This window comes from Leishmania braziliensis, chromosome 30, assembly GCF_000002845.2.
Source record: "Leishmania braziliensis MHOM/BR/75/M2904 complete genome, chromosome 30".
NCBI lineage: Eukaryota > Euglenozoa > Kinetoplastea > Trypanosomatida > Trypanosomatidae > Leishmania > Leishmania braziliensis.
This window is the reverse complement of record NC_009322.2, coordinates 672,143-689,392: the sequence shown is the minus strand read 5'-3', so window position 1 is coordinate 689,392 and position 17,250 is coordinate 672,143. Positions and strand designations below refer to the sequence as shown.

Here is a 17,250-nt window from a genome sequence, read left to right as displayed (position 1 = left end):
GGAGGGAGCGGAGGTGGGGGAATGTGAATAGTCGAATGCGCTCAACTGGGGGGGGGGCTATATATATATAGATATACCGGAAATACATGCGCAGCTATGCTCGTGCTCTGGCGCCAATCGTACCCTCTATGAAGGGAGAATGTTGGCCATGATGCACTAAAGAAAAAGGGAAGACCAGAGACAACCGGTGGCACCTTCATACTAATAAGAGAGGACGTCGGCGTCCCAGTCACCACCTTCAGGTAATCGAACAGGTGCACGAAAGTGCTGCCTCTAACCGCCCACAGCGCCTAAAACAACCGCCTCGCAGCTACATCCACACCACTGCCCTCCCTCTCCCATGGCACCTCATCCTCTGACTCCCCTCCGCAGAGATTCACTTGTACATAATCCCAACCTTGCACTGCCGGTGCAAGAAGATGCTTAGAGTCGCATTGAAGAGTATGAAGAATAGCGGTGAGCTCAGTACCTCGAGCACGCACTGGGACTTTCCCGTGGCAGAGAGAGTTCGGGGGTCCATGTGCACGGTGCCCGTCTGCCCGTCCACATAGAACGGGGTCGACAACCCCTTGTATATGCACTCCCCGTGGTAGAAGGGGAGTAAAACGAGCCGCCGTCGTCCCACCGACGTGGTGGTCGCTGGCAGCTGAAAGGCAGCTCCGAAGAGCTTTGCCGCCTTCCGAATCCCATCGAGGTCTGCGGCGGACGGTGAGACTCGCGTCAAGGCCACAACAGACTCGTTGTTGTCCGCCGAAAATAGCGACTCACGGTATGGGGTGTCGTCATCTCGTGCAGACCTACCCCCGTCGTCGTGTGCGACGGGGGTAGCAACGGCGGTTGCGGTCCGTAACATCGATGCACTGCGCTGCGTGTCAGCGTCGACCGTCCGCGAGGATGCAGTAGACGACATTAATGCCTCTGGTACCATCTCTTCGGTTTGCTCGGCAACAGTTCTATCCACTAACTCCGTGGAGTGCTTCGGCGCCCCTGCCGATGGAGATGGCATCTCAGCGACCGCCTCCACGGCAACCTCCGCATCGCTCGCCTGCTCTTCGGATTGCTGCCCTTGCGGCTGGCCCTCGGGGACGAATCCAGCCTGCAGGGGCTCCCCATGTGCCGCACGCACGAGAGCCTCACCGTAGGCCTGGCACGAAGACAACGCTGTATCACGCAGCGAAAAATCAGTGCGAAACGGGCAGCGCGACCTCAGTGCAGTGCCTCCGCCAACAGGGGCGCTGTCCGTATCAGACAGACGTCCGCCCTGCGTCGCTGCGGAGAGGTTCGCACAATGGATGCCTTGTCGAGCGTGGGCACCTCTTAGGCCGTCGTCGTCGCGGTGGTCCCTCATCTTGGACATTACGGCGAGGGAGTCGGCCAGCTGTTCATCGCTCTGGAGCTGTAACAACTTCAACACGTCAACCGCCAGCAGCGTGTCCTCGCTCGGGGATGGTCGTTCGCCGACGGTGGGGTTCATCTGACGTGTGCGCAGGTAGTCGGCGTAGTACTCGTTTAGGGAAGTGGTCGCCTGGGCAACAAGGCGCAACACTGTGGTCTGGTGCGTCATGGTGGAGCTCAAGACGGAACTCATCATGCTCAAAAGCTCCTGTTGCGTGTCCGGATTTCGAGCCACAATGGTAATAGCGGAGCTGGAGGACACAAACTGCGCGCGCAGCTGAGAGAGCGCCTTGAGCGACTCAAAGACTTCACTGTGATCATACATGGGACACTCCAGCTCACCCTTTAGCAGCTCCAGGGTCTCAGCGTCCATCAGGATGTCCAACGAGGACGCCGGACCGGCGGCGTCCTGCTCCACTTCCATAATATAAGTCATGCGAGAGGACGCCCACATGCAATGCAGAAGGTTGTCCGTGATAAGTTGCAACTCCTCTTCCACGGCCAGCAGCGTGCGCCGGTCTCCCTCACTAAGGCCACACTCCCGAATGCAGGTGTTGCTCAGCGACCACTGCCACACGCGGGCCTGCATGAAGCACCGGAGGATAGAGAGCATCGACTCCGTCAGGGTGCGCGTCATCGCACCGTGCTCTGCAACCTGCACGTGAAAACTGCAGTCTGGTTCGCCGACCTTGTCGCTGAGAATAGTATCAGGGACGGCGTCCGCAACGTTTTGAGGCAAGGGTGTCAGCGGTGCCTCCACTTCGACCGGGACCGTGCCAGCACGTGGCAATCGCCGTGAAAGCAAACGGATCATCCGCACACGAGTGCGCGGCGACAACACTGTCTCATCTACTGATGCGGAAGCGCAGGCGTAAGATTCGGGCTCGCGTGAGGCCTGCTGCTCTTGCTGGCGCGATTGAAACATTCGCGTGCTGATCCGCAGTCGGCTCTGCCGTGAGCGCCTGTTCTCCTCCCTTCGGTGGGCCGTAGGCTGCGCGAGCTCCTTCATTACAGTATACATGCGAGTGAGCAGTGTGTGAATACCACGACAAACCGCGTCCACGCCTTCCATTATCTGATCCAGCTGTCGGCAGAGCTGCACCTCCGCCTTCATGAAGGCGACGCACTTGTCACGGATGAAGTGCTTCTGGGGCGGTGATGCATGACTCGCCGTCTGCTGAAAATGGTATACAACCAAGTCCCCCATCATGTTCTCCAGCAAACGAGAACGTTCGAGGTGTGGCAGTAGGGCGTCGCGGGCAATTACGCACTGAGACCGCGCCAGAGACCAGACATGCACGGCGTACATGTGAAACCCCTTGTTGCGACGCACGGAGGCCTGATGCGCGGCGCTTGACAGCTCTAGCACCACATTGCTCACCACCGTGCTGAGGCGTCGCAGATCCTGCAAGACAGTCTCGCCAAGGCGGGCGGTGTTGGCGAGAAAAGAAAGGGTAGCGTTAGGCCTGCCGCCATCCTCAGCCCAGTGCGGCATTGTCAAGTCCACCTCCACCCCCTCCATCGTCTTGAAGGAGGGGTGAATACGGAAGTCAAAACCAAAGCCAGTGGTGTGGTGTTGACACTGGACCTCCACCTCCGGTACCGCCAGCCGCACAGCCATCACAGCCGTCACGTCAATCTCGCTCGGCCGCATGGCCACGCCCTGCTGTTTCATCAGGTACTCCTTCACCAATACCGGCACAAAGAACGGTGTAATGAAATACGGGAACGGGGCCTCCTGGTCAGGCATCTGCGCCACCGCTGCGGCCTCCGCACCCATCTCCGCGGCGCTGCCCCTCCTATTCATCGCTGTAACCCCTCTCTCTTGGCCGGCAGCAGCATCCTGGGCCGTATCGGACACGGTGGCAGTACTCGCGCCAGGCAGCCACCCCTCTGCAGGCCGTCGCCCTGGTTGATGCAACTCCAGACACAGATACTGATGGTCCGAAAACTGCCCGCGGCACTCGACACAGATGCGGCTCCAGCAGTAGGGGCATACCTCACACGTTGGTGACGCACAGGAGCACCACTCACACTCGTACAGTTCCTTCGCGGCATCCATCTCTTTCTTCAGAACCGCGTGAGTCACCGTGGCGGGTGCCGCTTGTGAAGGAAACGCTGCTACAGTCACCGGCGATGCAGCGGCAGCCGTCAGTGCCAGTGCAGCCGAATCACCCCTCATCTCGGCGGAGGGAGTCAGCGCTTCGTTGTCCGCTGCTGCGCTGAGTGACAGTTTGCGCTCCAGCAGGCGGGCTCGATGCACGAGTTGCTGTCGAAGAAGCACGCACGTATTGGTGATGTAGTGGTTCTTGGGAAGCGTACGAATGTCGCCTTGCGTCACTGTCACCGCCGCGCATCGATAGGCGCAAGGCACCTCGATCTGCGAAGTGCGCTCGCGCGACACGGTGGAGTACAGACATCGCAAGCAGAAACAGTGCTGGCACTGCAGGATACGCGGGTCAATGAACACAGACCCACAGACGACACACGCGAGCTCATCTTGGATCTTGTCCATAAGTGTCTCATGCGTCTTCTGTAGCTCCATTTCCACCTCCGCTAGCGAGTCCGGCAGGGGAGCCAGCGAAGACGCGTCTGGAAGACTTGCCATCCGTGAAGTAAGAGAGCGGTGGCGATAAGCGAGCACAAGCAAAGTGCGAGGATAGCCCACAGAGACACCTACAGGTGCTGCGTAGAAAGAGGAGAGGGGAGGGGGGGCAATGACAGCGAGCGCTTGAACAGCAACTGCAACAATAATAATCGGCAGAGACGACAGTGCGGAAGAACACCTATAAAAAGAGATCGGCGGTAGTGTTGTAGCGCCTGCGCGATAGTGTCTTTGGTGAGGAAGGGGGGGAAGACCCAGACGTGCCCAAGCCAAGAGGAGAATGGTCGAATGCAGATTAAAAAGCACCCTAACTGTTCCTCTCCCTCGGTGCCCCTTCCAACGAGGAAAAAAGCCACGAAAGAAGTCGCGTTACGGCCGAGTCGCACAGCAGCGGAGGATAGCCAATATGTTACTAAGGAATGGATCGCACGTGCACTTACATACCGGCACACATGAAAAGAGGAGAAAATAGGAGGGTGAAAACGCACAGAAGACTTTTCACTGCTATCGCAGTGGCGTTTCGAGGTTCTCCGAAAGTCACACTAAAGAATGGCCAGTAGGAGAAGAAACGAGTGCCACACCTGGGGGGAGGGAGGGGAAGGAAGGGAAGAGAGAAGGGTAAGAAGAGAACCGTATACGTTGGGGCCGCCCCCACCTTCTCCTCGCCCTCTTCGGACAAGCGTACGGCAACGCAAAAGAGAGAGAAGTCACACAGGCACAGAGAGAGAGAGAGACATGCAGTGAAGGGTGTGCACAAAAAATACTCCAGCAGTCCGCAGCAGCGTCGCCTTGTGCTTGCCTCCTCCTCCTCAATGTCGCCACAGGCGGAGGAGGGGGGAAGGCAAAGCACCGCTTTCGGTTAGCACTCCTACGATTACGCCTGTAGCAGCAGCCACAACAGTCCAGCCGCTGCACCTCACACCACCCCACAACGAAAGAAAACGACAGGGTAATGATATGCAAGAGAAACACCAAACAAAAAAGGAGCAAAGCCCTACAGAAGGATCCACGGCAGCAGAGGGGCAGGGAGGGGGGGGTCTCCTCCACGACTGCCTTTCCCCTTGGCTAGGTAGCCGGTGGCGTCACCACTTATGCCCCAACGGAAGAAAGAGAAACAGCAACGAAGCTGGCACACTGCCACCCTCAAGCCGTAGGCTCTATGGAGTTCCGTTTCCCTTTCCTCTGCGACGTCCGGTGCATGCCAGTAATCGCGCACAGAGACGGAGCAACACTTGGTGTGCGTGCGAAAGAAGAAAAGAGACAGAGAGTAGCACAGATGCAGGGGGAGGGGGGGGAGGGGTACGAGTCTGCTAGCGCGCAGGTGGGGTTTTGTTACTGCCAGCGTGGTGGCGTCGAAAGGAAAAGCATCTGTGTACGGCAGTACCGACACGCACGTGTGAAGAGGAGCAGAAAAGACAGAGAGTGTAAAGGCAAACGAGTAGAGCGTAGTGAAAGGGAGCCAGAGGTGACGAATTGGGTTCAGGCAGCAGCACAGTTGCATTAGTGTACTTCTCGTCCGCGTCATTACGCCGACACGCACTCTTCCTCAACTGCTGTCTCAAAGTCGCAGAAGGCGGGCTACGCGCGGACTGCCTCGTTTCTCTCCCTCCTCACCCCCCCCCCTAATGTGGAGGTAGTGAGGTGTAGGGTTGTAGAACAATATCTCTGATAGATCGTCTACTCTGGCAAGTGTGCGGGGGATGTGTGCCGGGTAATTCGCGCTTGTTTCGCAGTTGACGATGCGTCGCCAAGGGCCCAGTGGCTATGTGTATGCGCATGGGTCTCTCCCTCTCTCTCTCCTTCTGTGTATCACATGAATCCTTCCACAGACGTCCTCACTTCATGCGCGGGAGTGGTTTTCGGTGTAGGAGTACAGGAAAAGCACCGCTAAGAACGAGCCCTACAAGCGCACTCAACACGCGCAATGTCACCAGACGTTAAGGTACGCGGCGAAAGCTACTGTTGCCCCCATTGGCAGTGCATGGCCGGCACTCCATTTCGGTGAATTCCTCAGCACTTCTCTGCCTACGGTAGCACATGGATGCTTAACTCCGTTGGGGGCTCCTCAAGTATGACGAGACGAAATCACCAATGGCAGAGATCGTTCTCGGACTGGGCGGCTTGATTTCATTCGGCCATATCACCGTTGCCGCACCTTCTCGTGCGCAACTTGACGCCACTAACTTTCTCGAAATTATGAAGCCTGCAATCGTACGATGAGCTAGGGGGACCGTGTTTCACGGCAGCACTCTTGTCGAGGACGCCGTCGAGCACTTCAACGGGGAAATCGCGAACGCCCGACCAAATCCCTGACAATTTCGTCGAATAGTGGGAGAGTCGGCAAACGAAAGGCCTCGCGCTTTAGTGTCGGTGAGTACAGCCCGCAGTGGCCCGTACGGTCTGCTAAGAAAAACCCTACTCTTTTCGTGCGTTCGCTACCCCCGCTAACGTACTGGTAGTCGTCCGCATGAACCCTGTCGAGCCGAAGCAGACGTGGCCTTCCAGGTCAACCACACTGTGTGCACCTTGCTTGACAAGGTTTGCAAGAGGGCAGTGATGCATTGAGCGCGTGCGTAGCGGTTCGCCACGGTATCTGGCGCAGGGACCCTTGCAACCCTACAGCCATTGCGTCAATGAGAGACTAAGAGGTGTACCGCCCCACTTACAGCCCCGTCTACCAAGTGTCACTGCAGCCCACAAATAGCGGATAACTGTTTTTTTTTCTCACCCCTGGAACATACGGCCCGGAGACTTTCTGTCGACTGTTACCAACAGCGACTCAAGATGAGGTTACGACTGCATGTACGGCGACCCGGCCGTATCCCCACCGGCTCCACTTCCAAATTACCCATCACGTAACCCCTTGTGCCTCACTCAGTGACCTTCCGGTGAAAGTCCACGAGAGGGTGAAAGTCGATAATCCCTGTGCTGGTTGGGGATTTTCGGTAGTGTGCATCTGAACAAGTGGCTGCTCGACCTGCGTCGCGGTGGCAGGTACAACCTTGTAAAGGACTATAGCAGCCACGGCGTTTCACCGATGAGTTCCTCTTCAGTTGCTCTACCTCATACGCGTCGCATGCGCCTGTGCACCTCCCCATCTTCGTGCGCAAATATGTTGCGAAAAGCGCCTCTGCAGGCGCCCCAGTGTTGGCCTTACCAGCAAAACATAGCTGCGTCTTGAGGAAGTCGGGAGACAGAAGAGGCTACTGAACACGACGTTGCGGATGCGAGGCCGCAAATACTGGATAAAGAGACGTGGGAAGCTTCATCACAGTACAGCAGCTTTGCCAAACGGAAAAGACAGTCCTGACGGCAAGCCCGATGATGTCACCGCTGATGATGTTGTACTCCCGCTGAAGAGAGCACCGTACTAAACAAAAAGAGCGCTGTAGTACTGTAGGGAGCCAAGTAGCTTAGAGCACGTGCTCGCAGCAGATGCGTCGCTGCTCAGAGCACAGCTCAACGCGAGAAAGAGAGAAACAGCCGGAAAAGGCGGCATTTATGCAAAGTGAAAAATCCGAATAGGAAGAGAAAGACAGTGGTAACAGAGAGCGCGTAGGAAGTGGCAGCACCACTACTTCGCCCCCCCCCCTGCTCCCACTTCCCCGTAGCACATCCATCCGGCGGCACCCTTACCTGCACAGAATCCATCTGCGAAGGTGTGACGTGTCTCTTACACTCCTTGCGACTAGTGTGTTCGAGCAGACGAAGATAGTCGTCGACAGCATCCCACTTCCTCTGAGCTTCGCACAATACATCTTCACGGATGAGGTAAAGAGAATAGTATATGCTTTCCTTCAATGGGCCCCCTCTCCGCCCTAGACGAGGTGTTCAGCACCACTCCACATCCGCCCCCCCTCCCCCCTCCCCCCAGGCCCAACCCCGTGGGGCGAAGCAGCCGTAGACACACGCGCCACAGCCATGCGTCGACTCCGCCATTCGAGCGCAGCCCCTGCCTCGGACTCTACCCACCCCTGCTCCGCAGGTCGCCACGCAAGGCATCCACAGCTCCCCGGAGAGGGGGGTGGCTCACGCTCCCCACAGCAGTGGGCAGCCAGAGGGCCGGGTGAGATGCGCTCGAGTCGCGCTGACGCTCTGCCCACCACACGGATGGCACAGGCGTGCTCGCCGTCGTGGGTCGCTCCGACGCAACGCCATCCACGACCTGACCGCCGACACCCGTAGCGGCAATCCGCTCTCGCCTCGCCGCGTCGCAGGCACTTGAGCCGGTCACCACCAGAGGTCGCTCGGCACTCGCAGGGGTGGGGGTGGGGGGCTGCTCGGCCTCCCCGCACAGAGTGAGGACGCTGGGGCCTGGGGTGCCAGGCACTGGGGTGTGTCCGGGAGCATTAGGGAGGACGATGACGATTCAGAATACACACATATTATAAGTGATAAGAGGGGGTAAGAGTAATGAACTTTTTTGCTGCTCTGCAAGCTGGTCTCTCGTTGTACCGATGAGTGTCTGTACGTGTTTCACTGAAACACAACCAACACGCGCTAGCGATCGAGCATGCGAGGGAAACAATAGTATGGATGTATATGGGGTAAAGTATCGATGCAACAACTGTGTTTTCCATCAAGGCGGTCGGTGTCGTGTTACCCATAGGGTGCGCTCCTCTCCCCCTTCTCCTTTTCTTCCAGCGTGAGCAACATGAATTGCGCCCTAAAAAAGGGTCTCAACGACCACGGGCGTGGGAAGCGGGGTTCCTTGTGGTCTTGTAGAGAACAGAGGGGCACTCAGCTCTGCGGGCGTACTGTTTCCGACGTTGTATTGCCATCACCATCACTCCTCCTCTGTCCTCGGGCCCTCATACAACATGGACGACTCCTTGGAAAGGGTGTTCATTGCACACACGTGCTGCCACCACTACGCCTTCTAGATGAAAAAACCGGCAACCGTGGTGGCAGCGGACGCGAGGACAATGACCGTCCGGATCATCGAGGATGGGATCATCTTCTCTGCATACTCGGTGGCAAGAAAGCCGCCACACATCGCCATCATTGCCAAGACAGCAATGGTGGCGCTGACGTACTTGTGCGCCCTCCGCACCATGAGACGCTTCGGGTCCTCAGGCGATAGCACATAACGAAGAATGCAGCCAAGCACCATCTGGCAGACGATTGTGACACCGCAGAGGGCACCCACACTGCCGTGCAGAGACTTGAGATGCTGGTAGTTGTGCGTTATTTTTATGTACTCCACCGCAGCAAAGCCGCCAGCCGCCGCCAGCTCCATCACGAAGGTAGCCAGCTGGTGACGGATGATGATCTCGCTGCGCGAAAGTTGCTCGTCAAGCGGCTTTGCAATGCCGTTGCTCTTGCGTGGCGACCTCTGGCGTGCCAGCCGCAGTCGCCTGATGCTGCTCACCACATCCGGCATCACCATGACAAACGCCATCATCATGCAAATGGGGTGATACTGGAAGACGTCCGTGTAGCTGCCGGACTTGTGAAACAGCTGTATTGACACGGGCGCAATGATGCCGATGGCGGCCAGCCTACGACAGAAGCTCTTCAAATCCCCCCGGAACGGGGAGATGCCATGAATGTCAAGCTGCTTTGCCTCATTGATAGTGGTAGTCATGTGGAAAGGCAAAGAATGGGGTCTCAGCGTATAATCGAATGGACTGTTGGGGTACGCGGGGAGGGGTGGAGAAACCAGAGGGATCGATGGAGCCCAGCAGTCTTTTGGCAGCGAACCACAAAGAAATGTGAGATCGTAGTGACATCAGGGCGACACGTGGAGTTGGCCATGAGGGGGTTGTCCGGGGCGGTAAAGACATACGATGAGGAAAAGTTGTGGATATGTGCGAAACAAGAAAGGGGCGGTAGAACGGCAAACAGGCGCTGCCAAGTAAAAACCGCGATAATGCACTGTGTATGGTAGTTCAGCTTGTCTAATCATCAACGGAGCTGCAGGTGTGGTGAAGCGGAGAGGAGCGATTACTATCCGTGAGATGCATCCGCGGATGCCGAGGAACCTCTTGTACGCCGCGACGTGGTCCAGGAAAAGCCCCGCAAAGAGGACACTGTGTGTTGGCTTTGAATAGCTTGGCTACGGTTGTGCTGCGACCATAATCCGGCGGAGGCAGAGAGCAACAAGTAACGGCGACAGGTCAGAAAGAAAATTGACGAAAAGGAGTCGGCAGAAAACAAATACACCCACATGGAGAGCCATAACGACAAACAAGGGGAAACACCAAGTCGCTCGCTCGCTCTCTCTCCCCTCCCCATCCCTTCGCGTCGCCGCAGTGCTACAGAGTGCTGGTGCGCAGGGGGGGAGGGGAGGAGGAGAGCCAGCCTACGTGCAGAACGAATACAAGGCATTGAAGAAGCGAAAAGGGGCGAAAGAAAAAGAAGAAGAGCAACCAACGATATATACATTGTGTATTGCCGCCTCTCTTCCACCCACCGCCACCCCTTGCCCCGCTCCACTGGTAAAAGCTGCACTAGTGAAGCCCAACAATCATGCCAGAGAAGAAGGTGCGGAATGGCGACAAGGATTCGACTGGCGCCAAGAAAAGAAGGAGATAAATGAGCAAAAGACAGAGAGTGAGAGAATGACGGCTGAATTCAGACGACACAGCAGTGGCGGAGCGGGGGGAGGGGGCAAAGGGGAGGGTGATGGAAAGCACTGGCAGAGAATACGGTGGAGAGAAGAAATGGTTAAAGGAAGTCCATGTGAACGTAGCAGAACAAACAAGAATAAAGAGAGGTGACAACGCCTCACAACAAATCAAAACGGCGGTCAATCAACCATCCGTGTGTGTGTGTGTGCATGTATCCCTCACCACTCCCCTATCCCAAGCCTAGTGCTGCTTTGACTACTCATTTTCCCTCTCGCTCCGCCATAGCTTCGACAGTTTCTCCACTACTGTGCATATTAGGGGATTCTTTTGAAAGTGTCGAGGGCTTACGGGTAGAATAAGAAATAAGAGAGAGAGCACGGGCAAGCAAGTATGTCAGCCTCAGTAATCACCAGGCTTATGAACACACGGGTACGGAGGGGAAGTCCTGTGTGAGGGCTGCAAGTGCACGCCCCGTGAGCACGTCCATTCCTATGTGCCTGTTTGGGTGTACACAGGAGCTACTAGTGTCCTGTAGCACTCGTCTAGCATCAAAAGTAAACCAAAGGAAGTCCGCATATGACCGCGTTGCATGGCACGCCGACTGTTTGACCTGCACCACCACCATCACCCGCTCTCCAGGCTCATCCATGAGGGGAGGGTAGAGAGACACTGCGGAGCGGAAAGCTACAGAAGGTGGGCCCCGACCGCGCGCAACGGGTAAGCGCGGTAGTTTGCCGAATCGGACGAGATGGTCAGTATGCACTTTCCTCTTGAGCCGGTCGGCTGCAGGCATGCGATAAGGATCAACGACTCCGGCGGGTGCTCATCGAGGTCGAAGCTACCCTGCACATAGGTGCCATTGACGTACGCGGACTGCCACCACACGCCCCTGTCCTCCAGTCGCCCCTCGACCAGCTCCCCTTGCAGCCCATCGTTGACGACCACGGAGAACATGATGGCTGGTTCGATGGTGTCATAGTCCATCATTCGCAGCGATACGGCGAATCGCTGAAACGGCCGCAACTTTGACAGCTCCACCTGTGGATGTCTCGTACCACTGTAGTAGCTGGCACTCCCCTTCTCATCATCCCAGCAGAGTACCATTTCCTGCTTCGACCACATCGGCACACTCATCACCTCCAACAGTGGGGCAGCGCACCACACTCGGTAATGCACCTGCACCGGCATCTCCGCTGGGCGAAGAGCGCATATGACAGTGTAATACTCGGTACTATTGAGAGGAACAGGTGTGAGGACAGTCTCAAGAACGGTGTGATGGTCGAGCGCGTACGTGTGCGCAGCGTGAGGATCGATTTCACCCACGGTGCGAGTGGGGTGACCTTTACCGTCCACCTCCCCCGGTACGATGGCGAGTTGCAGCGTCGGCGTGCCCATCACGTCCTCCACGGGCAGCGAAGGCCGCTCGTACGCCTCGTTGACACAGAGCTTCGTCACGTCTTCGTCTGCTGCAGCGAGGTCCACCGCGGCAGCGACGACAACGCGACACAGCGCACTGGACAGCGGGGCAGACGCGGACTCGCTTGAGTTCCTCACAGAGTTGTGTGCAAGGCGCTTGTTGCGCTTCGGTTGTGTGTCCTGAAGTAGAAGGTTCGCATCACTGGCGATGCGGGTCTTCGAATCAAAAATGATGGACACCTCACCCTCCGTCTGTCCAACCTGTTGAGTGCCAGTGGGAGCGGAGCAGAGCAGCTCTGGTGGCACCGTGCGCTGATCCCAGTACTCGGACTCCTTGGCCTCTAGCAGCATAAATGGCGAGGTTGAGATGACAGCGAGGTCGAACTCGTCTAGCACCCTCGGTGCGTATGTGGTGGGTACGATCCAGTATTCCGCGCCGGCGTCGAGCATGACTTCCAGTGACAAGCAATCACCGATTTGGCGCACCTCGGAGGAGAAAACAGAGGCGAAGGCGGAGTTGTAGCCACAGTCAGGGGCACCGACACCCCTGCCACGCACAACGTCATTTGTGTTGTCATCATCCTTACGATGGCCGGCGACGATATCCTCCGTGGAGCCACTGGGCAAGTAAGCGATCGTCCCAAGTGCCGCGTCTCTCAGACTGGTCGCAGGACAGTGTAGCGGGTAATGCGTGTCACGCAGAAGTTGCAGGCCGATACCACCAACGCAGTCTTGGTGACCGCGCCCTACGTCGCGGGTCCGACGGAGACGCGGATCGCGTCGTGTCAGCTGCATATAAACTGTCGACCTGTAGGGGAAAGATAGTCGATAGTGCGGATTCATGTACCATGACGGCTCACGTGCATTGCCACCGGCCGAATCGCGTGACCACGCGCCGTGCACGTCTTGCCGATAAAACTCGTCACCAAAGATGCGGCACGTGTGTACCCACTCAAAGTTCTGCAGGAAGTCCGTGTAGGCGATCCAGAAGGTGGACTTCTGTAGGTGCGTCCGTGGCGGCGCAGGATGCCCAGCAGGGTTCGTCACGGAGCCTGGCGGTGTGCTCAACTTCATCTCCTTCAGTGACTCTCCCATCTCGCTCAAAGTCGCCAGCAATGAGCGCTTTAGCGACGTATTGATCAGCCTGGATGTCACACTGGGTCGCTGCAAAAGGCAGCAGCTGTCGCTCTGCGCACTCGGGCCTGTTCGGGCGCGCGTCAGTAGTATTTCTTCCACTTCTGGATGCCTCTTCCACAGCGGTGAATCGTCCGCCCAGTCGCCTGTCCATTTCTCCGCGCCGCACCAGGGATTGCAGAGCTCCAGCAAACGTACGCCACCGGTGTGGCACACACGCACAATCTGGTAGCCGCAGCGTGGCTGAATACCGTTAAAGGTTCGCGACATGTCTCTGCTAAAGGCCATGGCAGTCGTCACGCAAGACGACACGCCTGGCACACTGGCAGGGACGTCCACAGAAACGCTGCGAGCCCCAAGAAATGACCGCCTCACCGATGCCCCTCTACGACTACTCGGTGCGATGTCGAATCCCTCTCGCACGTCTGCCTTGCACAGGGGCACCCCAAGAGCCTTGTGCAGCACCTCGAACACCTTTGTCGTCGGCGCCTCCTCCACCGGGTGTAGTTGATAGCTGTCGTAAAGGCCCCTCGTGAGGCGTGACATGACACAGCCGCAGTTCTTCGCCACCCCTTCACCGATGAGTGAGACGCCCGGCATGGCATCCCAATCAGCATCGTTGCCGCCACAGCACACAATGGCGGCACCACCGCCACCGCCACCGCCGGTCGCCCTCTGGAGGTTCTCCTTGCTCAGGAACAGCCCAGCGATGGACTTGTGTATGTTGGAGCTGTCGATGTCGACGTGGTGCTGGTCAAAGTGCGAATCCAACGCATGGTATCCTCCGTGCAGCTTAGCTAGCATCTTCTCCAAGATGCACGGCCAGAACGCTTTGTCGTCCATCGACAGCTTCGTGAAGATCAACCGGCCGTACTCGTCTACAGGTAGAAAGTCATCCACGAGGAGGTAGCGCCATTGGCCCTCCACAAAAATGCGCATCGTGTAGATACCAGGGCAAGCAGTGCCCCGCTGCACCCGCATCCCACCGTCTGGAAGACCTGTGGCGGATGCGCAGAGGAGGGTATGCAGTGACCCCATCTCTTTCATGCTCGCCATGAGGGCTGTGAAGGCCCACGTGAACCCCGGCGGGACATCTGTGGGGAGCTGCCAGAGGACCGAGGTTGCATCCGAATATGCCGCACCGCTGCTGCTGCGGTCACTACCTACAGCTGCTCTTGTGGAGTCCATCACACCTCCTATCAGACCCTCGCAAGTGTGCTGAAGACCACTGCCTCTGAAGTCGGATGCAGCCTGCTGTGCCGTGCCGTTTGAGAGCCTTGTCGCACTTTCCCACCCAAATAGCGTGGCGTCGGGATAGAGCTCGCCGACGCGCCGCCAGCCAGCGATGCTGTACCGGTGCCGTGCCGTCCTGTGCAAGTGATTGTTGCGTGAGTTGAACTGGTCGTCGTCAAACATGTACTGCCGAGCTTCACACCACCCCCAGAGGTCTTGCGTGGGATTAACGTCATATAAAACGTCAGCTACTGCGTGAGTGTAATAGCGCAAGACGTGCTGCAGCTCGTGTGCTGGGATGCGCTGGCGCAGCTCGCTGCTACCCGTGGTCATCGGTGCTGCACTACTATGAAGAAGTGACACAGCAGCAGCAATGCCACCACCGGCTGGTGTGGATAATACAATCTGCTCGCTTCTCGAACTGCCAGCCTTGACATCGACCACAGACGTCCCTGCGTCTGAGGAGGTGGTGGTTGCAATTCGGCTTGTCTTGTCCTCATGCATCGCTGATACGGTCGACGCAGCTCTAGCGCGTGCCCGGTTCTTCTCGAGCTGCACCTCGATCACAGTCACCATGGAGGGACGCACGAATGTGTGCTCTAGGAGGATATACTGCAGAACAGAGTTCTGCTTGGCCAGCTCGAGCAGCGCCCTGGAAACGGCGAGAGTGATGGGGTTGTTTGACAGGTTTAGCCTCACCAGAGAGGGGTGCCGCCGAAGGCGCACACATATCAGTTCCACAGCCTCATTGCCGAGCTGCTGGTCACGAAGGTCGAGACTACGTAGCTGCGTGGCACCCTCAATCACATCCAGAAGCGGAATGACGCCTTTTCTCCCCAGAAAGTTGCGGGAGAGGTCAAGTGCGATGAGGCTCGCTACCTCATTCGGCACATCAGAGAGCAGCTGTACTACCGCGGAGTTGCATGCACAGTCCAGCTCGTTGCACCGCTTCTTGTAGATCTCTCGCTGCGAGTAGCCCACATAGTAGGACATGGTCTACTATGAACACAGACAAAAAGGGAGACCAACAAGAGACTGTGATCCTTTAATCGAGGTCGAGAGGAAGCGGCGCCGCTGCTGCTGCTGCTGCTGTGTGTTATAAATGTGACATCAACGCGCGAAGAAAAGAGAGACCAGAAAGAGACAGGAGGTGGCAAGGAACGATGAGAAGAGAACAACATGGGTGCCCAAAAAGCAGAGAACCGGGGGAGCGGATCACCTGCCCTATTGCCCGAAGAAACGAGAACGGCGCACCAAGGACCAAGCCGAGATAGCTTTTACGCGACAAAGCCGAAACCCGCCGACATTGCGGCTTTGCACGCACTCTCACAACTCAGTAGGACCCATCCATGTACACGGCCCCGTGCACGAGGAAGGTCTCATCGCTACTTTGCACTGTTTCGGTAAACTCCGCACAAGCAGCCACCACAGGATTCGTGTCATCCGGGAAAGGCAAAGACCCCACATGGCGCTCTCTTCCTCAACGTCACCGAAACAGTGCGTTCATGCACCCCGCCGTCGCTTTCCAAAGCGGTGTGATTACAGCTGCAAAGGTTGGAGAAGAAGAGAAGCTCCAATGAGGAGAGAAAAGAAAAGAGAAAGAAAGCGCACCGCGTGGAAAAGGGGAGCATAACGGTGCCCCCTCTCCGCCCTAGACGAGGTGTTCAGCACCACTCCACATCCGCCCCCCCTCCCCCCTCCCCCCAGGCCCAACCCCGTGGGGCGAAGCAGCCGTAGACACACGCGCCACAGCCATGCGTCGACTCCGCCATTCGAGCGCAGCCCCTGCCTCGGACTCTACCCACCCCTGCTCCGCAGGTCGCCACGCAAGGCATCCACAGCTCCCCGGAGAGGGGGGTGGCTCACGCTCCCCACAGCAGTGGGCAGCCAGAGGGCCGGGTGAGATGCGCTCGAGTCGCGCTGACGCTCTGCCCACCACACGGATGGCACAGGCGTGCTCGCCGTCGTGGGTCGCTCCGACGCAACGCCATCCACGACCTGACCGCCGACACCCGTAGCGGCAATCCGCTCTCACCTCGCCGCGTCGCAGGCACTTGAGCCGGTCACCACCAGAGGTCGCTCGGCACTCGCAGGGGTGGGGGTGGGGGGCTGCTCGGCCTCTCCGCACAGAGTGAGGACGCTGGGGCCTGGGGTGCCAGGCACTGGGGTGTGTCCGGGAGCATTAGGTAGAAGCCAAAGAAAAGGAAATACAACAGGAGACGGCGGTGAACAAGATGTCTTGCGTCTCTCTGAGAAAGAGAGCGCCAAAGTAGTGTGCTCCAGTGCAGGCCCCCACTACTACGGGAGCGATAGCGCACCGCATTGGTCTTTCGTGTCCTCCTCGTTGGGCAATGTGAGGAATTATATCAGGCAAATAAAGAACTGCGAAGGGGGTGAGCGCACCGGCGTAGAGGACCCTGCGGAGAAAGAAATGTGCCAGCGGTGAGGTGAGTTGGTCTGCATCGGTCCCAAGAAAGGAGCCCAAGGGGCGTGCAGGTGTGTGCACTGAGGGGAAGAAGCGCGCGAGAAACAGATAAAAAAGAAAGAAGACGGTAGCTCAGCTAATGGTGGACAAATTCGGCAGAATGTGGAGTCGCTGCCAAGCGGTTCCGATAACCGTGTCGATGTGCCAGGTGGATGCAGGCAAAACAGAAGTGTGCAGTCACCACTGAGCCACAACCACCTTTAGTCTTCAAGGCTATTCGTCATGACAAGAAGCCAAGAGCCCTCTCGTTCTAGAAGAGCGACAGCACCGTCGGCTCTCCCCACATAATAAAAGGAAGAAATTGACAACGGACTGCTGCTGCGTGCGCGAGTACAGACACCTGATTCTGCAAATGATTCCTGCAGTGTGGGTGTGTGTTCTCCGCAGGCGCCTGTGTCACACAATTCCGC

At 57.5% G+C, this 17,250-nt stretch overlaps 3 protein-coding genes across 3 annotated transcripts; all 3 read right to left on the bottom strand.

The window, feature by feature from the left end:
* Positions 1-376: 376 nt before the first annotated feature.
* Positions 377-4,003, bottom strand: LBRM_30_2000 (hypothetical protein, unknown function; the record flags this gene model as incomplete). Its single annotated transcript, XM_001566777.1, has 1 exon — positions 377-4,003. One exon carries the CDS (start codon positions 4,001-4,003, stop codon positions 377-379), a length of 3,627 nt encoding a protein of 1,208 aa, XP_001566827.1.
* Positions 4,004-8,879: 4,876 nt separating this feature from the next.
* LBRM_30_1990 (ferric reductase transmembrane protein-like protein) lies at positions 8,880-9,587 on the bottom strand (the record flags this gene model as incomplete). Its single annotated transcript, XM_001566776.1, has 1 exon — positions 8,880-9,587. One exon carries the CDS (start codon positions 9,585-9,587, stop codon positions 8,880-8,882), a length of 708 nt encoding a protein of 235 aa, XP_001566826.1.
* Positions 9,588-11,256: 1,669 nt separating this feature from the next.
* Positions 11,257-15,348, bottom strand: LBRM_30_1980 (putative calpain-like cysteine peptidase; the record flags this gene model as incomplete). The annotated part of the gene is made up of 1 exon (XM_001566775.2): positions 11,257-15,348. The coding sequence occupies one exon, from the start codon at positions 15,346-15,348 to the stop codon at positions 11,257-11,259; it is 4,092 nt and encodes a 1,363-aa protein (XP_001566825.1).
* Positions 15,349-17,250: the final 1,902 nt, after the last annotated feature.